General features: G+C 55.5%; 11 protein-coding genes across 11 annotated transcripts; 4 read left to right on the top strand and 7 right to left on the bottom strand.

The window, feature by feature from the left end:
• Positions 1-831: 831 nt before the first annotated feature.
• On the top strand, positions 832-2246 carry ISF_01684 (integral membrane protein; the record flags this gene model as incomplete). The annotated part of the gene is made up of 4 exons (XM_018845291.1): positions 832-926; positions 1018-1085; positions 1158-1163; positions 1258-2246. The coding sequence occupies 4 exons, from the start codon at positions 832-834 to the stop codon at positions 2244-2246; spliced, it is 1158 nt and encodes a 385-aa protein (XP_018708057.1).
• Positions 2247-2514: 268 nt separating this feature from the next.
• Positions 2515-3046, bottom strand: ISF_01683 (Cyanovirin-N; the record flags this gene model as incomplete). Its single annotated transcript, XM_018845290.1, has 2 exons — positions 2515-2683; positions 2775-3046. The coding sequence occupies 2 exons, from the start codon at positions 3044-3046 to the stop codon at positions 2515-2517; spliced, it is 441 nt and encodes a 146-aa protein (XP_018708056.1).
• Positions 3047-5079: 2033 nt separating this feature from the next.
• ISF_01682 (hypothetical protein) lies at positions 5080-7302 on the bottom strand (the record flags this gene model as incomplete). Its single annotated transcript, XM_018845289.1, has 1 exon — positions 5080-7302. One exon carries the CDS (start codon positions 7300-7302, stop codon positions 5080-5082), a length of 2223 nt encoding a protein of 740 aa, XP_018708055.1.
• A 711-nt stretch (positions 7303-8013) lies between these two features.
• ISF_01681 (acetyltransferase) lies at positions 8014-8803 on the top strand (the record flags this gene model as incomplete). The annotated part of the gene is made up of 3 exons (XM_018845288.1): positions 8014-8204; positions 8254-8379; positions 8443-8803. 3 exons carry the CDS (start codon positions 8014-8016, stop codon positions 8801-8803), a joined length of 678 nt encoding a protein of 225 aa, XP_018708054.1.
• Positions 8804-9123: 320 nt separating this feature from the next.
• Positions 9124-10678, bottom strand: ISF_01680 (Mitochondrial carrier domain protein; the record flags this gene model as incomplete). The annotated part of the gene is made up of 2 exons (XM_018845287.1): positions 9124-10194; positions 10250-10678. The coding sequence occupies 2 exons, from the start codon at positions 10676-10678 to the stop codon at positions 9124-9126; spliced, it is 1500 nt and encodes a 499-aa protein (XP_018708053.1).
• A 658-nt stretch (positions 10679-11336) lies between these two features.
• On the bottom strand, positions 11337-12385 carry ISF_01679 (metalloprotease MEP1-like protein; the record flags this gene model as incomplete). Its single annotated transcript, XM_018845286.1, has 3 exons — positions 11337-11418; positions 11478-12004; positions 12065-12385. 3 exons carry the CDS (start codon positions 12383-12385, stop codon positions 11337-11339), a joined length of 930 nt encoding a protein of 309 aa, XP_018708052.1.
• Positions 12386-13994: 1609 nt separating this feature from the next.
• ISF_01678 (2Fe-2S iron-sulfur cluster binding domain-containing protein) lies at positions 13995-14386 on the top strand (the record flags this gene model as incomplete). The annotated part of the gene is made up of 2 exons (XM_018845285.1): positions 13995-14021; positions 14087-14386. 2 exons carry the CDS (start codon positions 13995-13997, stop codon positions 14384-14386), a joined length of 327 nt encoding a protein of 108 aa, XP_018708051.1.
• A 406-nt stretch (positions 14387-14792) lies between these two features.
• On the bottom strand, positions 14793-15794 carry ISF_01677 (DUF1665 domain-containing protein; the record flags this gene model as incomplete). Its single annotated transcript, XM_018845284.1, has 1 exon — positions 14793-15794. One exon carries the CDS (start codon positions 15792-15794, stop codon positions 14793-14795), a length of 1002 nt encoding a protein of 333 aa, XP_018708050.1.
• A 401-nt stretch (positions 15795-16195) lies between these two features.
• Positions 16196-20067, bottom strand: ISF_01676 (alkaline phosphatase family protein; the record flags this gene model as incomplete). Its single annotated transcript, XM_018845283.1, has 5 exons — positions 16196-16373; positions 16425-17998; positions 18049-18054; positions 18705-19052; positions 19084-20067. The coding sequence occupies 5 exons, from the start codon at positions 20065-20067 to the stop codon at positions 16196-16198; spliced, it is 3090 nt and encodes a 1029-aa protein (XP_018708049.1).
• A 1055-nt stretch (positions 20068-21122) lies between these two features.
• On the top strand, positions 21123-22279 carry ISF_01675 (6-phosphogluconate dehydrogenase; the record flags this gene model as incomplete). The annotated part of the gene is made up of 2 exons (XM_018845282.1): positions 21123-21277; positions 21427-22279. The coding sequence occupies 2 exons, from the start codon at positions 21123-21125 to the stop codon at positions 22277-22279; spliced, it is 1008 nt and encodes a 335-aa protein (XP_018708048.1).
• Positions 22280-23442: 1163 nt separating this feature from the next.
• On the bottom strand, positions 23443-25924 carry ISF_01674 (Transcription factor; the record flags this gene model as incomplete). Its single annotated transcript, XM_018845281.1, has 8 exons — positions 23443-23487; positions 23587-23965; positions 24016-24378; positions 24438-24769; positions 24818-25040; positions 25239-25489; positions 25549-25736; positions 25804-25924. The coding sequence occupies 8 exons, from the start codon at positions 25922-25924 to the stop codon at positions 23443-23445; spliced, it is 1902 nt and encodes a 633-aa protein (XP_018708047.1).
• Between the last annotated feature and the right edge of the window lie 314 nt (positions 25925-26238).

The raw sequence follows: 26238 nt of genomic DNA, 5'->3' as shown, positions 1-26238 counted from the left end.
TCCATCTCTTCTTTTTTTTTTTCTTTTTTTGCATTCTCTTCCTTGCCAGCGTGTTGTCATCAGCAAACCTTGTCTATATCAGTCTGCCTGTCATTCCCCCCCACCACTAGGGATACCCTAGAAGCGACGCCACGCAGCCTTGTCGGTACTTTCCAGAGAGACCAGACCAGCCCCAGACCAGCCCCAGCCCAGCCAGGCCCAGCAGCAGCCCAGCCAGGCCCAGCTAGCAGAAGCCAAAAAAAAATTGTCCAAGCCCACACAGCGGCCTCCGCCAGTCAAGTCAGCAGCATACCAGCCTCAATCCTCAATCCAGGGGTCTCTCCCTCCCTTTTCTTTGCCCCTCCCTCTGTCTCTGGTCTCTCCGTCTGTCAAAACAAGCCTGTCTGCTGTGCCGTTCGCGACACCAAACGACGACTAGCTTGCTCCGCTGCTCTCGGCTGAACCTCTCTCTCCTTCTTCCCCTACTCTGTCCGCACTATTTTAGTCTAGCCCTTCCTTCCTGACCTGACCTGACGCGCCGCCATCTCCTATCTACAGTCCCCTTTTTCTTTTTCAGCTTCATTCTATTTTCTTTGCCCATCTCTACATTCGTTTGCTCTTCCCATCGGCCTGCTGCCGCTTCGATTCGATTCGTCTTGTCGTGTTACTTTATTCATACATCACATCTACACCTGACGCCATTTGCTCTCAGATCGATCGAGAACAAGAGACCAAGTCACCAAAAAAAGCTGGGCCTCGTCGCAGATCCCCATCGCGCGCATACGCACATCATCGCGAATCTTCTTGGCTCCTCGCACATCGCTACTACCTCACGAATCTTTGCCCGTCATCATGCCTCGTTCATCTAGCGACACGCCGCTTCCCACGGCCGAAAAGGCTCCTGCTCCGGCCGCTGCCTCGGGCCTCCACCCCTCGCTCTTCATTCTGTATGTCTTCCCTCGCCCTGCTCTTGGTCACGCCCGTTTCCGCTCCCGCTCCCCGCATCGTGGTACTGATACAGATATCTCTATTCTATAGAAACTGGATTCTCTTCTCCAATGCCACCATTCTCTTTAACAAATGGCTACTCGACACTGCCGGCTTCCGTACGTCCACGCGCGCCTCAGTCGCAGCAACCTTCCAATCGTGTCTCGTTCCATGCTAACGTCCAATTCTAGGATACCGTACGTCTTGCCTCGGCGTCCCTCCGCGCCGACCACTGCCTCCGCATCATCCCGCTAACCTTCACAGCCATTATCCTCACATGTTGGCATCTAGTCTTTGCTACCGCCGCCACCCAGATCCTCGCCCGCACCACGAACCTCCTTGACAGCCGCAAGTCTCTCCCAATTAACGGCCGCATGTACCTCCGCACCATCGTTCCCATCGGCGTCCTCTACACCGGCTCCCTCGTCTTCTCCAACCTCGTCTACCTCTACCTCTCCGTCGCATTTACTCAAATGCTCAAGGCCGGCTCCCCCGTCGCCGTCCTCTTCACGTCGTGGATCTTCCGCGTCGCCGAGCCCGATCTCGCCAAGTTTCTCAACATTCTCGTCATTGTTGTTGGCGTCGCCGTCGCCAGCTTTGGCGAAATTAACTTTTCCATGATCGGCTTCATCTACCAGATGCTCGGTATTGTCTTTGAGGCGATTCGCCTCGTCATGATCCAGGTCATGCTGACGGCCGAGGGAATGAAGATGGACCCTCTGGTTGCTCTCTACTACTATGCCCCCGTATGCGCCTTCTTCAACATCTTTGTCGCCCTCTTCACCGAAGTCAGCACTTTCAAGTACGAAGATCTCGTCAACACCGGCTTTACCATGCTCTTTCTCAACGCCAGCGTCGCCTTCATGCTCAACATTGCCAGCGTGTTTCTCATTGGCAAGACGTCCGGTCTCGTTCTAACCTTGACTGGCATTCTCAAGGCCATTTTGCTTGTCGCCGTCTCCGTCGTCATCTGGAAGACTCCCATCACCTTTCTCCAGGCTGTCGGTTACGGCATCGCCCTCCTCGGCCTCACCTACTACTCCCTCGGCTACGACAATGTCGTCAAGGTTTACAACAACACTACTGCTTACGTTTCCGCCACCATGAACTCCTATGGCGCCGTCCCTGGCTCGCCCGGTGGCGTCCGTGGCGGCCTGCTTACCAAACGCTATATTGTTCTCGGCAGTGCCGTCGTTGGCTTGCTCTTCGTTATCGCTGTCCTCTGCATGTGGGTAAACTCGGTGCCCACCACCATCCCCACCTCATTAGGTGCGCATTAGACGAACTGGTTAGATCTACGGAATACAAGGAATCTGGTTAGGTATCTTGATTTTGGAAATTTGGTGTTTGGACTATGGTTGTCTTTTTTATCACCCCATGGGGTATTTCTTTTTGGTGTAGAATCAAGCGATTTATTGAAGCATAGAAGAGGAAAATCCTTATTTACGGCGGCTAACATGATGAAAGATGAAGCAATCTGGAGATATGTAATTATAGGATGTACTCAGAAGCAAGCGAGATTGCCGTTAATATTACACAATACTTGGTCTAATTCTGAATTAGCAGAGGGTAGAGAGGAGGGAGGGTGGTCTTGTACATACTCAGATCGATTTGCGTTTTCATTTCATTGCCTTTGCCATCGGCACACGTTGCGTAGAAAACATTAGGCACGGAGGCGATTGGGTCGATGCCAAAGTCGCGGCAGCTATACGCGAAGCTGTTCATTGTCAGTCTTCCATTGGAGCAATTTTGGCTCAAGTCATCCCAAACTGCAACAGCTGAAAGGGGAAAGGAAAAAGAAAACGCACCCGGTCCCAGGCGTCAGTCGCCCAAACGTGTTGGACAGGCAGGTGTTGATCTCCACCGTCGGGTTGTAGTTGCGCTCGCCCGCCTGATCGAAGCAGTACGTCGCGTACACGAGCATATCCGGGCCGGGGTGGCCCGACGTGCCGTTGCGCGCAATGGCCCGGCCGCAGGTACCCGCGAAGCCGTGGCAGGAAGCGGCCGATGCGCCCGTGACGGCGGCGGCGGCGGCGGCGGCGGCGGCGGCCAGTAGAAGCGCACCACAGAGCTGCGACATGGTTAGGACGCGTGCGGCGTAAGGAGACTGAGCAGAGAAATGGAAAGAGGATTGGGGCATGCATGTCTCGGCTGCAGAAGCGGTGGCATGGGATGAGGGGGCTGGATCATCAGCCTTATCCTTTCTGGAAGAGAAGGATTAAACAATCACAGGTTCATGAAAAGACCGCTAGTGTGATGAAGCAACGATTCTTTAAGGAGGGGGGCTGTGGAAGGCCGCAGATGGGCGAGCTTGGTCACAAAGTTGCATCGCATTGCTTAGCTCAAAGCATGCCGTCGTAGGTGCTGCGCCAAGCTTGTATGGGTAAGCAATATGATTCACGAGGGTTCTTGACACCACTGTCTCCTCCTTCGAGTTGATATAAAAGAACGTAAAGGACGGAGCAAGTACCCGGGCTTGGAAGCGGTTGCAGGAACACTTAAATCTCATGGGCTTGGCTATGTATGTAAGTCGCATCACATCGGTTGTAAGCCGTGCTTTGCTTGCATGGACTACGTTGAGAGCAACAAGAATGCGACACAGTCGACAGACAAAAAGAAAAATGAAAAGGAGAAAGGAAGGAAATTAATAATAATAAAAAAACAGCCGACCAAGGGGAAGAAACAGAATTGACTTGGTTGGGGCCAAAGATCAAAAAAAAAGAAACAACTTTTGATAAGCTCGGAGCCGGGATCGAACCGACGACTTCAGGATCTGCAATCCCGTACTCTACCACTGAGTTATCCGAGCTTGGTAATCGGTTAGCAATAACGCATTATATTGGTGCTAAGGTACCTCTGCAAGTCCCCCCTCTACGCCCCACACACCCTAGAATGAGCCAGCTATGTAGGATCGGGAAAACCGGAAGCTTCTGTTATACATCATCCGCATCTTCTATTCTTTCTCTCTTTTTTTTTAGAACAATCATACATCGCTCGTGGCGATGGTAGGCAGCGAGGAGCAAGGCTATTTCAAAGCTATATGCCCATAAATCCACGGGAATGGCAACTTTCCTTGTCGCCAAGGTGCAGATGACGAGCCCAGACCTTCTCTCGCGCCCAAAGTCAAATTGCTGGTGCCATTGTTGCAGCCGCGTATAGTGCACAATTGCTTGGCCCGACTCCACCTTGGCTCGGATAACTCAGTGGTAGAGTACGGGATTGCAGCGAAGACATGGGATTTCACGATCCCCCTTTGGCCAGTTATCCTGAAGTCGTCGGTTCGATCCCGGCTCCGAGCTTTGCATCTGTTCTTTTTTGGCACTATTTTTGCTTTTGGCGCTCGAGAGTGGGCTGATGAGGGAGGGCGGAGTACCTGAGCTGCAGGCTCGAATAACTATCGCAGCTCGCTGCTGTCTTCCAGTCATGCGCGGTTCAAGATTCCAAGCCGGGTTTGTCCTGGGGGAAGATAAACTGGTGGCTGCCGTGGAGGGATCCGGGGGGTCTGAATATGCTTTTTTGCGCACACATGTATAAACTGAGGTCTCGGCTGTTGATGAAAGAACTGTTACCCAAATGCTGCCCCAGTTCGCGGTGGGGAGCGGTTGTGTGGGCACAGCTCACCCTATACATGTGAATAGGTTTTTAAAGTCGCGAATGTTGACGCCGCACTGTTAGGCAGTCTATATTCTGATCTAAAGCCGCTTTGTTGGGTTATTTGAACGACATATGAAGCCACTTGCTTGTCCACCTTGCCGACTGGGGGACATAATCTTTGATTCCTTATTATGGAAGTCAGCTTCATATAGTATGAAATTGGAGATACAGTAACTAAGCATGAAGCTACTGGCCCTACATATCCAATCCACATGAAGTAAACTCATTACCCTTCATTGCGACCCAATCCACTCACGTATCAACCTATGGCTTGATATGATGCAAGACGACAGAGGAGCTCCTGTGAGCCATGCTCACGCCAGCGCGTCAGGAAATGGTGGCCCCTGTGCTTCGATATCATGTCGTGAGTAGCTCTTTATTATTGTTCTGCCTTTGTGATTAAACGAGCTCCCTCCTGTGCATCCTATTATACAGTTGATCTTGCACATGCTCCAAGGCTTATGGGCTGCGGCTTCGTCGCCTGCTTCGACTGCGCTCTCGCCTGTCACGACGGCGGGACGTGCTTCTCTCTCGTCTGTCACGACGATCCCTATCCCTATCCCTATCCCTCTCGCGACAGTCCCTGTCTCTATCCCGATCTCTATCACGGTCTCTGTCCCTATCACGGTCCCGGTCCCTGTCCCGGTCCCTGTCGCGATCTCGATCTCGGTCCCGGTCCCGATCCCGATCCCGGTCGCGGTCGCGGAAAGAGCTCCTCTCCGCGCTGCGACTGCGCGATCGGCGCTCGTCGCGGCGCCTGTCATCGACGCCAGGAATGGGGAGACCCTTGGCCCTCGCGTCCTTTTGTGCTGCGAGATATGCCTTGGCCTCCTTCTCGCGCTTCTTGACCTCTTCGAGCTTGATCGCTTCGAGCTCCTCGCGCGTGGCCGAGGCCGTGCGCAGGTGTGTCGACCGGGAACGGCTCCTGCGGTCGCGGTCGCGGCCGCGGTCCCTGTCTCGGTCGCGATCGACGCGATCTCTGTCCCGGTCACGATCGCGACTCCTGCTACGGCGGCGCGGAGGCGAACGAGCAGCGGCAGCCGCTCGAGGGTCGTAGTGGTCGTAACGCTCTCCTGTAGGCCTGTCACGGGAACGACTGCGGTTTCTGCTGCGGTCGCGGTCTCGATCCCGCCTGGCGCGGCTGTCGTCGCGGTTTCTGCTGCGGTCGCGGTCTCGTCGGGCACTGCGGTCATCCTGTCTGTCGCGAGAGCGGCTCCTCTCCCGACGGCGCGGTGGCGTCCTGGCGCGCGACCTGCTGCGGTCCCGGCGGCGTGAGCGGCTTCTATCCGCAATCTTCGCACGCGACCGGCTGCGGTCTCGTTCATCGCGCCTGAGCCGTGAGCGGGATCTGTCTCGTCGCGTTCTCGAGCGGCTGCGCTCTCGCCGGGGCGAGTTGGAGCGGCGATCGCGGCGGCTCCTATCTTTGCTCCTGTCTCGTCGCTTGTCGGTCTCTCGGTCGAGCGTACGGGATGCACTGCGGCTGACTCGTCGCTCGTCACGCGGCGCGGACGAGTCCCCTTCCCCTCTGTCGCGGCGTGTCCTGGAGTCGCCCCTAACCGATCCACGGCCAGACTCGCGTCGTATAGGGTCGATTGCGGAGGCGGGAGCGGTTTTGCGAGGTGGTGGCGCAAGTGCTGAGTCAATCTCGACCTCTGGTCGGCTGTGCGTGGAGCGGCTTTCGCGAATCAGATCATCCAAGGCCTCTTGCTCAAGGCGCTCGAGCTCTTCTTTGGAAAGCTCCTTGGGCTCTTTCTCCACAGCCCGGATTTCCGTATCGCGACGGCGAGATCTGTCCCTATCTCTGTCCCTGTCTCTGTCTCTGTCCCTGTCTCTGTCCCTGTCTCTGTCCCTGTCTCTGTCTCTATCCCTATCCCTATCTCGATCGCGGTCGCGGTCACGGCTTCGCTCGCGATCATCATCTCTGCCCTTGTCTTTATGCTCCGATTCGCGCTCCTTATCCCTGCGCTCGCGCTCCCTATGGCGCTTGTCGCGTTCGAGGTCTCGGAGTCGTTCTCGCTCTTCGCGTTCCGCTTCGCGTTTGCGTCTGCGTTCGTCACGCTCATCTTGCCGCTTGATCTCTGCCAGCTCCCGTTCCCGCTCCTCTCTCTTGCGCTCCTCCTGCGCTATGCGGCGCTTCTCTTCAATAATCGCCTCTTCCTTTCGTCGTAATTCGTCTCGGATGCGGGTGCGCTCGGCTTGCCGGGCCGCCGTGTCGGCCGCGTATTCTTCGTCGGTCTTGGCGCCTCGAAGTCTCTCCAACTCAGCGGCCTCAGGCCCAATCTTTGTTCGGCGAATCTCACGAATACGCTCTTCGATGGCGCCGACGTTGATCAGCTCGACGAGTGCCTCCTCGGCCTTGTGGTAGACGCCAGAGCGCTCGAGCGCACCGTCGATCAGGGCGGCAGCTTTACGTCGATCAAGGGTGAGCAGCTGCTGTGGATTTCGCTCGACTTCCTTGCCAGCGACCTCGAGGATCGCTTTGGTGATCTGCGCCTCGTAGTCGCTCGTCTTAAACGTCTCCCATACTTGTCTGCGAATATCGTCATACGCGCCCTCTTTTTTGAATGCGTGGGCGAGAGACTCGATGGCCGCACGTGTTGCCGAGGGCAATGGTAGATCGGAGGCTTTGTATTTGCGTGGCGCCGGGCCTGCGCCAGGCTTGGTGCTCGGTGCTGCGTCCATCGATGCCAGCGGTCGCGCGGGCCGACGCGAGCCAAGGTTTTTGTTTCAGCAATTCCCGCGCGTATAGTTGGACGTCTATAACACCGCTGTTACGCGAGCATGCCGTGGTGTTGCACAGGGCGCAACTTTTCAAGGCGCAGATTGATGCTGTTTGTGATGCCAGAAAGTGTTTGTGGTCCCATAAAGTTGCAGACCCCTTGGCGCGCGAAAGTTGATAGGAGTCATGCACGTGATTGGTAGCATGAGTATCTATGTTTACAGTATATCTTATCAAAACTTCTTTTTATGGATATGTAGAGATGCATAAATGAACATTCAAATGCTGCACACATTTAGGTTTGGACTTTTGCAGCATTCTGAAAATTCAATCGGCTTGACTCGACTCGCGTTATGGTTCTCCAAAGATCGCGTCGACGCCACTTGAGGAGATGGCTTGAAGGCCACATTGCCCGAGTAGTTGCATAAAATAAACTCCAAAAAATGATTGTGTTTTTTTTTTGAAAATTTCAAAGAGTACGACCTGCTTTGAAAATCAATCTTTACAAGCCCAAGAATCGTATTTCTCAGATCTCTTCGATTAGCTCGAGAGCAATCACGCTGCCCCGCATCATGGATCATGGTCGTAGTGTGGGTGGTGCTGGTTGCTCCGACTCGAGGCTGCTTAGGTACAATACAACTTAGCGTTTACAAGAAGCTGTAGTGCCGGAAGCAATGTCAGCTACGTCAGCAGACGGCAAGCCAATTGATCCCAAGGAGAATCTCCGGCGCATGGCCGCTGGTGAGCTATACTATGCCTTTACGCCGGATTTGATTGCGGCCCGCAATAGGGTCGAGGTTGCCTACAAGCGCTTCAACAGGGCAGAGGATGCTTCTCGCCGAGAGCTGGCCGAACTTTGGAACGAGTGAGTGCAGCTTCATTCTAGCCGACTCATCCAGCACTGAAATTTCCAGCGTTACCCAGGACAAGACCCCTCTGCCACCGGCGGCACCCACAGAAGAGGAAGACGAGGAGCTTCTCCAGGACCTTGCCTGGGTAGACCGACCCATTGGAAAGATTGACTACGGCTACAACATCAAGTGAGACCCCATATCCTCCTACTATGACGCGGCCGAGACTGAGCAAGACTGACGTTCCCCCAGGCTCGGCAAGAACGTCTACATCAACAGCAACAGCGTCTGGATAGACACGTGCACCATTTCCATCGGGGACCGCGTCATGGCCGGGCCCAACGTCAGCTTCTACTCGGGAACGCACCCGGTCGACTACCGCGTCCGGAACGGCACGCGCGGCCCGGAGAGCGGGGGGCCCATCACCGTCGGCGACGACTGCTGGCTGGGCGGCAACGTGACGATCCTGGCGGGCGTCACAATCGGTCGCGGCAGCGTCATCGGCGCCGGCAGCGTGGTCACAAAGGACGTCCCGCCCGAGTCAGTGGCGGTGGGAAACCCGGCGCGCGTCATAAAAAAGGTCGACACGTCCAAACCTCCTCAGTATCAGTAGCCCGTTGTCTTCGTACACTCGTCACGTATTCACGGTATAGATGACATATAAACATGAAATAGAGAAATAGGAGACACGAAAAGCTTCTAAAAGTTGTGTATTATGGTAGTTGTACATTTTGGGGTAAAAATAGAGATGGATATCATAGCATGTTTTGTCATAAAACAATTCGTCGTAGAGGAGAGAGATGTTGTAGATCTGCAACACAACAGTATCAGAGAAGGAAGCAAAAACGCCTCACCATAAGATGGTCTACCGGAAAGGCAGCAAGAATAGGAAGAACAAAGGGAATAGTACAGGTGGCGGCCGAGGGAAATGGATCAAAACTCTCCGTCGCCTCCGTTTCCAATGACGTTGGCAGCCCATAGCCCGACAAGACCCCACCAGTTCACCTTCCAGCCGCGCCACAAGCCATCGAGGCCTTGACCATTTTTGACGAGCGGTGTTTGGGGCCGAGACTTGGAGGCCTTGCGGTTGCTCTTGACCGGGGCCTGCAGCTGCATGGTCCTGGAGCCCTCGGTCGCGGTGATGTGGTACATGGTGCCGATGACGCCGCGGTATGGGCCGATGGGGACGATGGTCTCCATGCGGAGGTCCTTGCCGGCGAGGGCGCGGATGTACTCGGGGCTCGATAGCACGGCCATCTGGCCGCGGCGGAGAACCGTCTCGAGCGGCAGCTTGACGAGGATGGCCACTGTCGAGGCGAGGAACTTGGCGGCGGAAAAGGTCATGGGCGAGGCCTGGTTGTCAAGCAAGAACTTGGTGCGCAGAAGCAGAGGAGTCGAGAGGGTGATAAGCGGGTGGATGAGCGAGTTGAGGATCGTGGGGATGGCGAGCATCGAGTCGACAAAGTACGACGGCAAAGCGCGCAGCGTAGCCAGGGTGCGGCGAGGGCCTTTGCTGCTGGGTGTCATGATGAGCCTCGTCCTCACAAGGTCGAGGGGTGCCAGGGCAAGCCCGGTAACGACGGCCGCGGTGGCGGCGACAAACAGCGACGCCCACGGGTACGGTGTCGCGATGTCAATGATGCGGTCAATATCCTCCTTGAGGCCGAGGTCTGGTACATTGAAGATGGCGCTCAGGAAGCTGCGGGACCAGTTTTCTAGTAGTGAGTGCAGCACAGTATAGAGAAATGTGGCGTTGGAAGCTTTCCAGACTCCAAAGGCGCCATCTTTTTGCCAAAGATGGCCAATGACTTCGGTGACGGAGTCGGGTCGGCGCAGCGGAATGTAGTGCTCGGGGACGACGGGTTGGCGGCGTTTGACGGGCTTTGGGGAGGTGAGCGGCGAGGCGCGACGCTCGGTAAGTCCGCCTCTTGTTGTGCTCGCGGGCGTATCGGGGCCGTTGTATGTAAAGAAGGTAGATTCATCACCCTCCGAGTCGGAATCGTGCTGGAACCGATGGTGTCAGTGTGGTCACACACCATAAACATAATGGGATACGTACCTCAGGGATACCTAGGCCCTGGCTCGAAAAAGACATGCCGAATACTTCTGTTTCCACTGACTCCGACAGTAGCGCATTCTCATCCTGGTTGCGAGCTTGGAGAATCGTCTTGGCCACCTCAAACGGCTGGGCCATCAGCACCGACGTGTACTTCCACACGAGATCGTCGAGCAGCTCCTTGACGCTGCGTGCCATGCTCGGCACGTCGTCGTCCATGTAGCCCTTGTAGTCGAGATCGCCAAACATGTCGCGCGCGCGGCTCGCGTAGCGGGACGACGTCGTGGCGACGGCCGACGAGGCGGTCGCGTTGCGCGCCGAGGCCGAGGAGAAGGCCTTGGGCCCGGGAGCGGCGGGCTCTGCGCGCTCGCCGATCGAGGGCCGGATGTAATATGGTCGCAGGGGATTGACCCCATTACCGTGGCTCGTCATTTCGGAGACGATGGGAGAGACCTCATGGGATGGTGGGATGAGGGAGATGGAGTGATGGGAGGGAAGAGGAGATAAAAGCTTTGAGTGGCACCCTGCTAGAGGAAATGAAATCATAACTGGGCTGTAGTGGCGAGTTGGGGAATGAATACAGAGAGAGGTACAGTATGGCAGGCGGCTGGCCAGAGCCGCTAGACCGCTAGACAGGTTAATTTACAGGCGCGACTTTGACCAGCCACCGGACGCGACAATCCTTGTCGCATGAAATTCGTTTAACTGGGAATGTGTGAATTTACTATATACTACATATAAGTAGAAAGTACAGAATATGATGATTTTTTTCTAAAATTGTTTAATCAGTCAATTTTGTAATTGTTTCCCCGATTGCGTGTTACAACGGTCTGAGGGCCTATGATAACGAGAAGGACTGTAGAAATACAGGCCACACACGAGAAAAGACAGCAAGACAGTATTCAAGTCAACTACAATTTAAAATTGATCCAAACTATATACATGCTATGTACATATGTACAATCCGTAGATCCTCCCAGTAGTACATCACCGTACAACCAATACATCTACCCCCTCTAAATCCCCAAACATAGCATAAACTCTCTGCCCAATTGGATCAAGGTGGGATTAATGAGATACCCGAGCCAGCTTAGTTTCTGGCATAGCGGTACATCAAAACCATCTGGCGGAGTCTTTCAGCCTGGCCGCGAGTGAAACCAGTCTTGCACGACCTATCACATCCAATCAGTACTTTACGAACAGGACATGCAAATGAATGACGCCAACTTACTCGAGGGAGTAGTCCATGTGGTTCTCGATAGGGTCATAGCCGGGATGGTTCGGGCAGGTATCGCGGTTGGTCGGGCAGTAAGTCTCGCGGTTGGGAGTGGCCTCGGCTGGGGTGTCGGCCACCTGGTCACCACCGTTGCATCCTCCCTGGAAGGTATGGAGGAGGCCTACCCAGTGTCCGACCTCGTGCACGGTCAAGAATCCGCGACGGTTCCTGGTGCCGTCGGGGAAGGAGTCGCTGGCCTGCATGCAGCCATCGATGGACAGGTACTCGTCGTTGCGGCCGATCCAGTTGGGGAAGCGACAGACACCACTGCCTCTCCAACCGGGGATGTAGAAGAGGTTGAGATCGAGGCGTCCGCCGACGCGCAGGCGAGGCTTCATCTCACTTTCAATGCTGTCACCGGGGTAGGCGGCATTTGCCCACCGGCTGTTGACCGTGTACGAGGTGTTGACGTAGTTGAAGGCAACATTGGCAATGGCGTACTCCTGGTTGAGAACCCTCATCTGGGCATCAATCTGCTGTCTCTGTATTCTCAACAGATGTCAGCGCATTCAATTGTTTGTTTTTTAATGAAGGGTCCGTACGCTGATGTAACCACTAGCAGGAGAGGTACCGGCAGCGCTCTGGATGATGTGAACGTAGGTGTTGAAGACCATGGGAGTATTGCCAGACTGCCTAGCCGCGATCGAGGACGCATCAAGCCCGGCGGCTTCGAGGAGGTTGACCTGGCCGGTCTCGAGGTTCTTCATGACAGAAGCCTCACCAGCGACCAGCTTCTTGTGGACATTGACAGTGTTCTCACCTGCGTCGGAGGCGCAGTAATCGCTGCTAGGCTGCTGTGGCAGAGCTGCAACCAGCGGCAAAGCGGCCGCCAAAGCCGTGAGAATGCGGGTAGAAAGAAGCATGACGAATGAAAGAGGACAATTGTAGGTTAGAAGTAGTTGCTGAGTGCTTGTGAACGGGATTGATGCTCGACTTGCTCTAGAGTCGGGCTGAGACGGCAAGCTCAACAGCTTATATACACGATCCTGAATATGACAAGTCTTCGAATCCCAACTGCCGAGAGCTACAAACGATTGGCAGTACGTATTAGCGACGATAATGAAGCCTATCAATCTTCTCCTGCTCCAGCGTAGATTCATAAGATTACACGATCAACGTCACAAGGAACAGTTCCAAGAATGTTACCTGCCGATATTAGCTAGGACACTCGACCCCGATGCCTTTCATTCTTCCAAACTGCCTAAAAAAGAAGGACCATTGAAAGAAAGTTACTTGGGGAATGCTTGGCAGAGCAATCGAGAACAGTTTTTTTTCGTGCGCCCTTCCCGCTCTATAAGTGGCTACGGAAACCAGCCAACCCGCTGACAGGGCAAAGTTGGCGGGAATGGGAGGCTTGCCGAGCCTTTACGCAACTTCCAAGAAGGGCAAGAGCAGGGCACGACGGAGATTTTCCCCTCTCATCTTATTCTAGCTTAAAAAAAAGGCAATCTGTGATGGTGCTGTCAATCAGATACCCTAGTTATCCTAGCCTGTCGAACGCCAAGCCGAGGTGCCTCGCTCTTTCGCTGGTTTTGCAACGTAGTGGAAACCCGGGTCTCTGCACAAAACAGCCAAGCAGTCTCTCGAACTACAATCATATGATGAATACATGACTGTATTGTAGAGCTGAAAAATGGAGGACTAGACTTGTGTAAGCTGCCCGATCGAAGCAAGGATAGGTGTTGCTTGGCAGCTTTTGGCAGTAGCTATAGAATATCCTAATGCATTCATATTACGTATAACCAACATTCAACCTTAAGAGTAGCCGGAAAATCTCCAATTCGGAGTTTTCTCCAAGAAATTAAATTGCAAGGTTATACCACCGAGAACGTCGCACATATAGCAATGCGGAGCTAGTTATAGCCTCAGTCATGACACGGCGAGAGCAATTGAATGCAAAAAGGGCCCGGAAAATACTTGGAGAATAAACAATGGATTTTCCATACTGAAACCCCGATTCAAGTCCACATTTAGAAACAGTCCCGATGTGCCCCAGACGAACGCCTCTTACCTGCCTCGGACATCGAGGCTCTCGGGGCAGAAGGGCACCCACTTTAATTCTCCAGAGCGCCGTATCGGCTACAGCCAATGGCAGTGATGCTAATTGAGTAAGGTAGCGGCCCGGGGGGGAGAAAAAAAAACGCTCCCTGGCGTAGGCAAGCTCAACGACCGACCCAGAGCTTCCTGAATCATCACGCCGCGCACAACAAAACGACCAACCTCCATCCGTCCCACCTCCCTTCACTCCTCTATATACCCCCATGTCGGCCACACGGACAATTGCGACCAGCATCGCCAGGCTCTCCGCGGCCACGAGCCGACGGTTGCCGGCCTGCGCGCGCGCCGTCATCGCTCCCCGACCCTCCTCCACCTCATCATATCTGACAACTCGGCCAACGGTGGCCTCCTCGTCAGGCTGGACGGCCGCGACGCTGACCAAGCGTACCTTCACGACGACGGGGGTACACCGCCATGGCCACGTCCACACGCCCAAGCCCGGTGAAGAGTGAGTTTTTCCTCCTTGCCCGCGCCCTCCTCGTCAACCCGTTCGCGCTCGCATGTAGCTCGCGGTCGCCGAGGGCGACAACCTGCTTGACATCGCCCAGGCGCACGACCTCGAGATGGAGGGCGCCTGCGGTGGCTCCTGCGCGTGCTCGACCTGCCACGTCATCGTCACCGACGAGGCGCTCTTCGACGCCATGCCCGAGCCCGAGGATGACGAGAACGACATGCTCGACCTGGCGTTTGGCCTCACCGAGACGAGCCGCCTCGGCTGCCAGGTCATCATGACCAAGGACCTCGACGGCCTCGTCGTCAAGCTGCCGACCATGACGCGGAACCTGCAGGCCAGCGACTTTCAATAGCGGACGACGCACGGTCGGGGAGGTAGATTAAAAGCACGGCGATCGAATTGATTTCTCTTTTTACGTCGCGGGACTTTTGTTCATATTGTTTCTTTTTTATAATTGCATAGGGCGCGGCAAAACCATGTACAATACTGTAACGGATAGGTTGTGGAGGCTCGGACGGACGAGTGAGAGGGATAAAGTGGCATACAAATGGGATGTGCATATGGGACACTGTAACAGATATAAAGAGATTCCCTATTCTATCAGATTAATAAGTCAACGCTGTGAGACATGACACAGGACAACCCCATCAATATCGTGACTTGAGCAATCTTTGTCATTCCCTGACCTTCTTTCAAGACATGGCTCGAAAAACAATTCATTATATACAGTATGCGTTTTGAACCCCCTTCCTCCTCATCTACGCCTCCTCAATCGCGCTCGCTCCCTTCCTCAGCGCGTTGCCCCCCGACGCCAACAAGTCCAAGAAGCCCTTCTTGCTCATCTCATTCACCTTCTCCTCGCGCCTGCCCATGCCGATGACACCCGCCTGCCGCGTCGCGCGCTCCGCCTCGCTCGACTTGACCTGCGCCGCGCGCACCGCGTTGAACATCTTGACCACGCCGCGCTGCGCCACCTTGCGCAGCCGGGCCTCCGTCGCCAGTATGTCCGCCGTCGTCATCACCGGAGCGGATGATGATGACCTCGCCTCCGCTTCCGGGGCCACCAGCACGTCGCGCACGCGGCCCTTTTCCTGCGCCTTGCGCTTCTGCTCCCGCAGCTGCCGCTTCGCCTTGGCCTCGAGCGCGCTCTCCAGCATCGCCCGGGATGTCTCGTGCGCGGCGGCGCTGCGCGCGAGCACGGGGTCGGCGCGCTTCGAGGAGGACAGCTTGGTGGACAGGATCTTGGACAGTGACGTGGCGAAGGCGGCCGGGTCGTTGCGCTTCTTGGGTTTTCTTGAGCCGCCCTGCTCATCGTCGTCGTCATCATCCTCGCCCAGGTCGAACTCGTCGTTTAGGTCCTCATCTTCATCATCATCGTCATCGTCATCGTTGTCCGCCGGCTCGGGTAGACCCTCCTCGACGTCGCTTTTATCGTCTGTGGCCAGCGTCTTGGGCATCTTGGCCTTGAGCTTTGCGCTGCCCTTGGCGCCGCTGGCCTTCTTCGGCGGAGCCTCGTCTTCTGAACTTGACGCGTCGCCGCGATCGTCCTCGCCGACGTCGTCGGCCTTGGCATTGTGAATGTCATCGTCCGAGTCGAGCAGGTTGACGGCGTCAAAGTTTTGCTGCTGGTCATCGCCGCCTTCCTCGTCCTCGGTGCTGCTATGGTATTCTTTTTGCACACGCCGTTCGCGCTTTTGTCTCTTCATGGGTTTCTGGAACTTCCCGCCCATGGGGCGCTTTTTGTTGAATGGGCCGGCCATGTTGATTTCTGAAAATTGCCTTGAATTATTAATAATGGCAATATATGTAATGAGGCTACAACAATGTCTGCACTTCCGAGCCAGAAAAAAAAAGCTGTTTTTGCCGGATACTTTCTTCGTAGTGGGGCGGCGCCGAAGGCGGTGAGTTATGGGTTGAACCGTAACCCGAACCCTTGATCTACGGGACTTACACGCAGAGGACCAACGGAAGTAGGTTGTGTTAAAGACATAGAAGTGTATCGAAATTATAGAAAATCAGATTATAAAATAGTAATTGAGCAAGGCAGTGCCAGTATCGTAATGCCCTTTGGTATAAAAAATGGGCGATAAAGCGACAAGAAACTCCCAGCGCCACATGATCCATACAAGAAACTTTGGAAGGGGGAAAACGAAGATCAAAACTAAAATTTGAGAAAATCCCAAATGGAACCAGAGCTATTGCTGGAAGGCTTAGCGGCAACAAGGGTTGTGTTCCAAGCCTCTTTGCCATCCACGTAGAGCTGGTAGTGGAGCGAGCTGTCGCCCTCGATATTCTCAATAGTGAAAGCTCCAAACTTGGAAGAGCCGGATGGAATGTATCTAAAAAAAGTCAACAATGCACTCGCTGGCCCAGAAAAAAATGATACTCACTTTAACTTAACATCCTCCTCATCAGTCTGCTTGTACGTTGGGAACGGAGAAGCGAACTGGTTGAGAGGGCTGGTGGATATTTCGTGGGCAGCAGCAGAGGCAGGCCACTTGGAACCTTCAGGCGGAGGGAACTTGGTAGCCGCGAACTCATGGCGATCGCCAGAAAGAACAAGAACACCCATACCGCGAGCACCGGCATCCCACATAGCCTCAAGTATTCTGCGTCGCTCAACTAGGAAGCCACCCCATGTGTCCCGAACATTGACGGGCCAATTCTTGGTGAAGGGGACAGATGAGGCTACAATTTTCCACTTGATGCCGCGCGGCTCGGGGCGGGCCAGCCAGGCGAGAAAGTCCTCCAGCTGCTCAGCGCCGAGCATGGTCTTCTCCTCATCTTCGAAAGGCACCTTGTTGCGCGAGCGGTAGCTGCGGGTATCCATGAGGAAGAAGCTGGCCGGGCCTTGGGCAAACGTGTACCAGGTGGCATTTTGGCGTCGAACATTGCTGGTGCCGGCACGGAGAGCCTTGGGAGGGTTCACATTTGCCTGATACGTGGTCCAAGGTTCCAAGGCGGCCTGGTATACGCCTGTATTGCTTGCATCCCAGTCATTCGAGATTTCATGGTCATCAAGGACATGAATCCAACTCAGATTCTGGGCAACTGGTGCCCAGTCCGGAGAAGCGTAGACCTGGCGGTATTGCATGCGGTACTCATCGATGGACTTGCCAAAGCGGCTTGGTACATCAATGTAGATGAAGTCACCTAGGAAGAGCATGAACTGGGCGCTCAGGCTAGGAAGCTTGTCGGCAAGATGGCGCAGACCAGGAATAGCCAAAGCGTGGTCGAGGGGGTTGTACGGGAAACGCGGCAGAATGCATGAAGTAGACAAGAAGGTGAACTTGCCATCCGTCTTTTCAGATAGTTGACCGGGCCGGGGAGCGGAGAGAAAGCGGCCAGTGTGATTGTTGGAGGTGCGATACTCGTACCAGCGAGGATGTCTGGAGCTCAACGGAATGGTGACAATGCCTGTGAAATCAGTGTCATCGGCGGTCGACCGAAACCCGCCAGCCAGGCGCCAGATGGGGTCCTCAAACGGGGGCTGAGGATCAGCAATGCGAACCTCAACCGTGACGGGCATTTTCGTCTGATCGGGCTCTCGGAGAAGCATCTTGGCTTCGTCATTGGAAACATAGCCCAGCCGGACGAATGAGAGATCGTCAGCCGGGTAAAGGATGCGCGCGCGGAACAATGCATCCGCCGTGAGGGCAACAAAAATGCCGTTGATGAGAAAAGTCAGGATGGATGAGAGCTGATCGCGGGGGTTCGGGGCGCCATAGGCGAGAATCCTCCATCTGGAGACGGGCTTTTCACGAAGGACAACCTTCTCCTCTACATCGACTTCATCGGCGACGATAGCAGCACCAGTGCCATCATCAGGAGTCAGGGTGGTTTCTTTGATAACGACGTCGACTTTGTCCTCTACGACTTGCAGCTCTGGGCCAGCTCGGTAAGTGGCCAGGTACGCGGGGACGTATATGGCGAAGGCGGCGAAAACAAAGGTCGGGAAATGAGCCTGTGGATGTTAGCGCAGACATCCCCCTATCTGGTCACCAGGTTGCATACAGGAAACTATGCGAAAGTCAGCGAATGGAAAGGAAGGAAAAATCTGAGCAAGTCGTAGACGCGAGGAGACTTACGAATCGAAAGAATATGATAGCGCATATCCTCAGCGCAACCGAGGATATCCGGGCGATAGTGGCTTGGACCGCCATCACTGTTAGAACAGACGAGCGGGTTGAAGGCTGAGTGGCGAGTATGGAGTGACGGATGGAAATGTGAGAAAACGGTGATCTAAAGAGAGACAGGAAAAGGGAACTGGCAAGATGAGAGATTAAATCATCGAATCATCTGCCACAATTAGAAACAAGGAGCTAGCAAAAGCTGAGCGGAGGATGAAGTTGAAGATGCAAAAGCGCAGCAGAAAGCTGGGTGCATTGAATGATGAATTATGTGTGTCGTCATTGGAGGTGGCTGTTAGGGGGCGCAGATCTGTGGCTAGTGTGGACTGGGTTGCAAACGGCGTGCTGGAATTAAAATTAGGGTAAAATTAAACATCTAAATATCCTCAACGTCTTTTCAAACAAATGAAACCGAAAATTTTATCTACCATCTAATAAAGAATGAACCCGAGTCTATAACACATCAATCTTTCTGGAACAATTCGAACAGCTCGAACAAGATGGAATCGTGGCCAGGGGCCAATCCGGCCTGGCCCTGACTGTTTCCACCTCTGCGCGCTCCTCCTCCTCTGGCTGCTCGCGGAGCTCGTGAGACGGCAGCCAAATGTCATCCCCCGCGGTGCCGCCAGTCACCGATGACGCCGAGCTGTACGCGCCGGCGCCGGGCGACCAGAGCGAGCGCGACCGCGAGTCGTCCGTCAGCGAGGACCGCGCCGTCGACGGGCTGCGGCGCCAGCACATCTCAGGGTAGTCCGGCAGTAGCCAGCGCTGGTCGCGGACCTTCTTGGCCCAGGGCTGGGCGCCGCGGCCCTTGCTGCGCACCCACTCGGCGACGTGCAGCCGCTTGATGGACCACGTCGACATGGGCAGCCAGGCCTGCAGCGAGCGCTTCGGGGCTCGCCAGCTCGCCCGCCAGCACGTACGCGCCGATGAGCGCCATGCTGGACCCGACGCCCGCGATCGGCGACGCGCAGTACGCCGAGTCGCCGAGCAGCACCACGCGGCCGTGTGACCACGCGGTGCTGCGGCGCTGCAGCATCTCGTCGGCGTAAAAGTCCTCGGCGTCGGTCAGCGCGTGCAGGATACGCTCCTCCTGCCACCCCATGCCCTTGAAGACGGCCGCGAACGCGTCCTTTTGGCTGGCCACGTCCCGGTCCAGCGCCCGCCGGAACCGCTCCGTGTTGCTCATCGCCATCAGGTACACCTGGCCCTGGTCCTCGCGGTGCCACCGCGTCATCGCCAGCCGCCGCTCCGTCGCGTGGTACATGCGGCAGAAGCTCGTGTCGTAGTCGCGCCGCGGCAGCGTGTAGTAGGCGGAGAAGATGCCCAGCCACCGCGAATCGTCGTCCTCGGGGCGGTAGAAGAACATGTGCTTGCGGATGCGCGAGCCCTGCCCGTCGGCCGCGACCAGCAGGTCGTACATCTCCTTGCTGCCGTCGGACAGCGTGACCTCAACCTTGTCCGTCTTGGGGCCCTCTTCGCTGTTCTCGTCGCCCTTGATGTTTCGATAGTGGTCGACAGACAGGCCGAAACGGTATGTCACGTTCTCCTTTGTCGCGTCGTGAAGGATTTCGATGAGATCGCGGCGCATGATCTCGTAGGCGCTCGTCTTTCCTTGTACGCCACTCTCGGTCTCAACCTCGAGCTTTCTTTGCACAATGTTTTCCTGACCCTTGGAGTCGACGATGATGGTGCCCATTTCCGGGACGGACCGCTCCCGGACGGTTTGCAGCAGGCCCATGCGGCGAACCACCTCAATCGCCTCATTGCGCAAGTCGACTTGCAAACCGGCGGTTCGAAGCGAGGGAAACCGCTCGACCAGTGTGACGTCGTGGCCATCTTTTGCGAGCCAAAAGGCGATGGCTGGGCCCGCCACGCCCGCACCGGCAATGATTACTCTCATGGCTGGTGATCTAGTCAGTCGATTGTGTGTGTGAGTCGTACGGCTTTAACTGCACTGACCGACAAGCAGAACCAAATGAACAACGAAAGCAATAACTTGAATTTGGCCCCCTCAAACAGGCATCGATGTAAACAATTTCCGTGTAATGGACGACCAGCTAGTATCCTCCTATATATCGAGTCACCCCGGAGCTGTCAAAACCTATCGAGTTCACGTGGAGGAGCCGTACAAGGTATAGACAAGGGCCCCATGCCGGCCCGTCTCCGGATTTGCTAGAAAATTTCCCAAACTCATACGACTTTTTCATCAGGCCAGCCGCCTACCCCCACCGCAAGACGAGCTTGCCTTGAAAAGTTTCCATGTCTCTTCAACGGTTGTGAAAAAATCGCACGAGTTCGCGTGGAACCGGGTCCGCAGACTTGCTGGGTTCACGGCCGCTCAGGCCCGTTCCTGACAGCTTTCCTGGATCCAGAAATTACCGGGTGCTCCGCAAAGTTGCCTTCCGGATTTCCAGGATCCTTGCTCACTTCCGCGTAAGACTCTAATGAGGAAAGCCTTGCCGGCGAGCAACGAAATTTGAAGACTCGTGATTAGTTAGTTGGCTGAAAAAGCAACACGACATGTGCCTTGGCCGAGAGAGGTTGCTCAGCCGGATGATGGCTCGCTCTTATACTGGCAAGTCGAATAACATGACAGGACCCTGATAGTAACTGTGGACATGACAGTATCAAGGCTATTTAAAACGATTTCTTGTTTATATTACAGAAACAAGAAGTTGATTGAATTAATATATCACAACCCCAACAGAGGCTGTTCCTCATGATGAACCCAACGGTTTCATCGCCGCCCCCAGACTAACAAATCCGGGCATTGCCGAGAGCCTCCAACGTTAGTAGCGTCATTGTAGCTGGATATACCGCGATAAACATCAGGGCCGGCGTGCAAAGTCAGCTGTTTCACCGTCATCGCACACCACGTTAATTTTCCGGATCCAGCCACCGGCACTGCACTGCAGCCACAACACGCGGCATCAATTAAAGATTGCATCAACCATAATGTCGTCTGCAGCAGCAGCCGCAGCAGCACCTGTTGCTGCTGCACCGGCACTTGCCACAATTGGCATTCTGTCCATTGGGGGCATGGGTCTCGGCATAGCCAAGTTGCTGCGCGTCCACGGCTTCGCGGTGGCGACCAACTGCCACGGTAGAAGGTAGGAGCCCTACAAGGGTGCCTCTTGGCCCTCTCTTGATCGCTATACCGATTCTCCTGTTATTACAAGCTTCGTGATCGTCGAGGGTTGGCGCTGCCACTTTCTACATGACTAGAGCCGTCACCTGCGCCAAGGCTAACACGAATCAGCGTAGACACGGTCGAGAGAGCAGAGGCGGCTCTTGTGACTCTCTATCCCACCGACGAGGAGCTCGTCCGCAACTGTGATGTCATCCTGTCCGTGGCGCCGCCTCGCGATGCCACCGAGATTGCAGCGCGCGTCGTCAGCGTCCTCTCATCCAGCCCGAGCGCCCGCGCGGCCAGTGCTGCACCTCTCTACTTTGCCGACATGAACGCCATCGCGCCCTCGACCGTCCGCGCGATCGGCCATCTCTTCACTCCCGTCGGCTCCTCTGTGCGCTTCGTCGACGGCTCCATCATCGGAGGCCCGCCGTCCCTGCGCGCCGATGGCTCCTGGAGCGCCCCGGTCCTGTACACCTCCGGGCCGCACCGTCTCGAGGACGTCCCCGGCGGCTGGGGCGCGCGCCTGTCCGAGGTCCTCCGCGTGCGGCACATCGCCGACGATGTCGGCGCGGCCAGCGGCCTCAAGATGTGCTTCGCGTCGCTCAGCAAGGGCTACACGGCCGTCGCCGTGCAGGCGTACACGAGCGCGCGGGCCATGGGCGTGCTCGGGGAGCTCCGAACGGTGCTGGGCGAGGTCGCGCCGCAGCGCGCGGCGGAGACGGAGGGGGGGCTGGTCGGCATGGCGCCCAAGGCGTACCGCTGGGTGCGCGAGATGGAGGAGATTAGCAAGACGCACGCCGAGGAGGGCGGATTCGCGCCGGAGCTGTTCATCGGCGCCGCGGGCGTGTACCGCGCAGTCGCGGAGGACACAGTGCTCGGGGAGGAGAGGATCGGGCATAGGAGGAGGGGAACGACCGCAGAGGACATTGCAGTGGCCATGGTGGAGGGTCTAGGCAAGAAGCGAGAGGCGGGTGAGTGAGGAGTTGCAAATTCTCCTGACGTGTAGTTCTAAATTTGGAAGAGTTTGTGGATGTCTACGGTCTGGCCGAAAGTGGCTGTTGGTCGTGCGTACAGCCCCGGCCATATATAAACGTCGCATATAACGGAACCATGTCGTCGGTACTGCTGGAGAGAGCCACATCCCAGGAGACCCAGTATCGGAGGATTCGCGCCCTCAAAATTTCGACTGACTCGGGTGAGGATAGCGATGCCTGGACTGATATGGATAGTGTCTAGCGACGACCAGCGTACGAATATGTGCCGTCGTAAAGGCAAGGGCGGCAGACTCGAGGCTAGATGTCAGAATGAAATAAGGGCTTACTCTAAACGCTATTGTAATTTCACCATCCCACCGTCTTCGGTGATATAGACCAGGTTGTAGGTGGAGGGACAGGATCGTGGCTGTACTGGTAGTTAATATACCTCCACGTTGGGGGCAGCGAAATGATGCTCGGGAGAGGCACCACATCTGTCCTCGGCAGCCGATGGCCGTTGATTTATGTACGAATACGTCGTGCTCCGTGCTCGACTCTCTATTGTAGCGCTATTGGTGTGCTTGGAGCTCTTTTGCTCTTGTGTTGAGCTTGGCTGCCTTGTGCCTGCCAAAGTAAACATACTTTGTCCTTCGTACAATAACTAAAAAAATTCGCAGCATGCCCAAGAGAATTTCCGAGTCGTGTCATCCTCTGTGTACCAGATCGCCTTTAACGATTTGTTTCGTTTGGTCGGGAACCCTTGCCTGGGACCTTGTCACGATCATATAGCGGCCGTTTTAATCCCTTTCCAGCGCAACTCGTACAAGCGAACCCCCGTCAATACAAAGGCGGATATTGCTATGGTATTAGTAATTCGTCGCCACTTCGGCCGAGGTCCACGTACAAACTTGATGGAGCTGGTTTGGCTCTGGCCTTTTGGTGGTTGACGCTGCGCCACTCGTCTGTGACGGCGCTGAGAAATATTACGCGAGGTGCACAGGCTTGCATGTCCAAATGCTGTTAGTATAGGAAGGCAGGCAGTAATGGTTATATTCGTATTGCCGTCCAGCAATCCACCACCGGGAATCATCAACATCTGCCTATGCGTACCTGTAACCCCCTACTGACAGGACAACCAACACGACGAATTGTCCGACGAGAGGTATCATTAGTGAATATCGACATTGTCAAGCTCCTTAAGCAACTGCTCGAGCTGTATATTTATTTGTTTAGTATCACCATCCTGGACTGGGGCATTCGGCAGAAACCCGACGACGGTGTGATGCATCAGCCCGTCCTGCCTGTGACGCACCCTGTTAAAGTACCTGGCCATGAACGTCGGTATTGTCAATCTGTCTTTGTAAAAGGCGGCTCGGACGCCGCTCAGCACGTCCACTGCCAGCGGTAGCGTCGTGCGCATCACGTACAGGCATTGGCACGCGCGAACAAGCGAGTCCATCTTCACCGGCGCTTCGGCGTCCTGCAGCATGATGTAGCAGGCCGTACCAAGCGGATGTACGAGGTAATACTCGTACCGAAGCTGGCCGTACGCGCGGAACGTCCAGATGGCCGTCACCACGTGGCTCGCGTGCGCGGCGCACCGCTCGTGGGGGTCGAAGCGCCCAAAGCGTTCCTTTGTCGTGTGGGCGAAGGGGCGTAGGATGGCTATGTACATGACCTCCAAGGCGATGCTGCACAGATTAGCCATCGGGAGTGGGATCTTCACGGGGACGAAGCTTACTGCAAGAGAAAGACCGATGGCAGAACAGCATTCTCGAAACGCAACTCGTCGGGGAGTTGGTACTTCCACGCTGCCAAGGCATTGTAGAGTTCGAGTGCATCCCGGGGTCTTGTCAAGGCTGTGTCCGTTTCGACTTCGGGATGTAGGTAATCCAAGATCCTCTCAACAATTAGGGATAGCGCCACGTCTGCCTCCCGGACCGCCACCTGCATCGATGGCTGCGCTTGAAGGCTGATCGGATAAGGGTACCACCAATACCCCACGCAGTCGGATTGCCGAAGGGAAAAATCACTCTCGCGCCATAGCTTGGCGATGCTCGGCTGGCGCGTTAACTTTCGCAAACCAAGCGCCTCGGTAGATCGCCTATACGTATTAGCAGATGGGAAGAGGGCGGCGCAGGCCGACCTTCCGAGTCTACTCACCATTCGTAGCAGTACAGTCCCCACATGCACCAGGATATAGCTTCCCGCTCCCGCCGTTGTCGAGGAGTGAGTCTTGTGTTGTTGGTAAGTTTGCGTCTGAGGCTCTCGTCCAGTGCTCCATGCATCTCCATGCACCGAAAGAAGTATTCGATGGACTTCTGACCGCTTCTTAGGTTGCCCTCGTAAACAAAGAGGGCGTACAGGCCCTGCATGAGCGGGATAGATGGCTGGGAGCACTGTTGTAAGAGAAGCTCAGCCTCATCTGCCCATAGTCGCCCTCTGGAGGGGGAATCTCCCGGGGTTTTGTATGTTGCCGGGTCCATGGAGTAAAGCTACAGGGATTAGCTTGAGTGAGCCTCCTGAAAGGTAGTTTGACTTACACAGCCGAGAGCTAGAAGAGAATTCACGAGGAAGCGAGAGCAGAGGCGAATACCGTCGTTTGTGTCGCCGTCAGCGTCAGCGTCAGCGTCGCCAGTCTGCGAATGCCTAACATCCTCTTCAAATACTGGCCGATAGATGATGCGCTCGACGACATTGTCCCAAGTGAAGAACAAGTTGAGCAAATGGTTCATGTGGCGATCATCAGTGGACACGGTTGTCCATCTGGACAATGGCAAGTCGTGGTGACCTGGCACATCAACGAAGACGTTTTTATCTGCCTGCAGATAACGAGAATCAACGTCGAAGCGCTTTTCAAAGATGAAGTCGCAATTTTCATATCTAAAGAAAAAAAAAAAAAAAACAGAAAAAAGTTTTGGTCAACAACGGTAGAACAGTGTCACAACAGGGCGCACAACTCACGGTGATGCCAACAGCGGCCGGGGGGGTGCAGATGCGGGATATGGTCCGGCGGGATACGCAGGCACCGTCGGCGGCGGCGGCGGCGGTGCCGAAGACTGCAGTAGCATGCTCGCGTCGGCAATGTCGCTGATGGTGGTGTCGACGTTGTCGGCTTCTCTGATGCGCCGCGCAATCTCCTCGGCGCTGACGCCGTTGGAGCGGCGGATGAGTTCGACGATGCTGGCAAAGTTCTCGGTGCGCTCCTTTCGGAGCTGTTGCGGCGTGATGCCGGGAGGGGCCGTGTAGACGCAGGGCCAGTTCCTCCTGGTACATTGTCGACACGCAGGCCGGGCGCCGTCGCACTAATAATATGCTCTTCCACATCAGTTGTCGTCCCATCACGCTCGGTGGTGGTGGTGGTTGGTTGCCTCGGGGCTTCATTGAACGGCGGCCAGGCCGCTTTTGAACTGCCCGTGGGTAAATGGTTGGCTCGTACCTTTGTTTTCCGCGTCCTGCAGCCTGCGATTACGTGTTAATTTTGCAACTCGGGAAAAGGACGATGGACCTTTGCACGAAGCATACGTACTGTTGCAGGCATTGCTCACTGGCTGACGTTTGCGGGGTAACGAGGCAGGCTGCCGTCGCTCCTGCGCGGTGGAAGGCTTGGGCAAAAGCCTGGGCAGGGAGCCGGCTGCTGGAGGAGGCATTCTTTGCAGGCTCGGAGAGCAGGTTGGGAGGTCTGGACTGGATGTCTGCGAAATCGAAGCGGTGTACGGAGCGGCGATACAGGCTCTCTTATACAGCGACAAGTATGGAACGTTACGTAAATTGTCGCTCTTGAAGCCTCGTGAGGGCAAGACATTGAAAAGGTTTCATTTGACAGGTACATAACATCAGCCACGGTTGGGAGTCTGTGTGAGCTGGACGAGCAGGGGCGGAAATCGAGCAAGGCCAATTGAGTGGCTCGGAGAAGGGTCCGGTCCGGCACGAGCAAATTTCCACAATCAGCCGCAGCAGCCCC

The sequence above is a fragment of the Cordyceps fumosorosea genome (assembly GCF_001636725.1).
Source record: "Cordyceps fumosorosea ARSEF 2679 chromosome Unknown scaffold_2, whole genome shotgun sequence".
Taxonomy (NCBI): domain Eukaryota; kingdom Fungi; phylum Ascomycota; class Sordariomycetes; order Hypocreales; family Cordycipitaceae; genus Cordyceps; species Cordyceps fumosorosea.
Note: the sequence above shows the minus strand (reverse complement) of the source record. Positions and strands in the feature narration are given on the sequence as shown.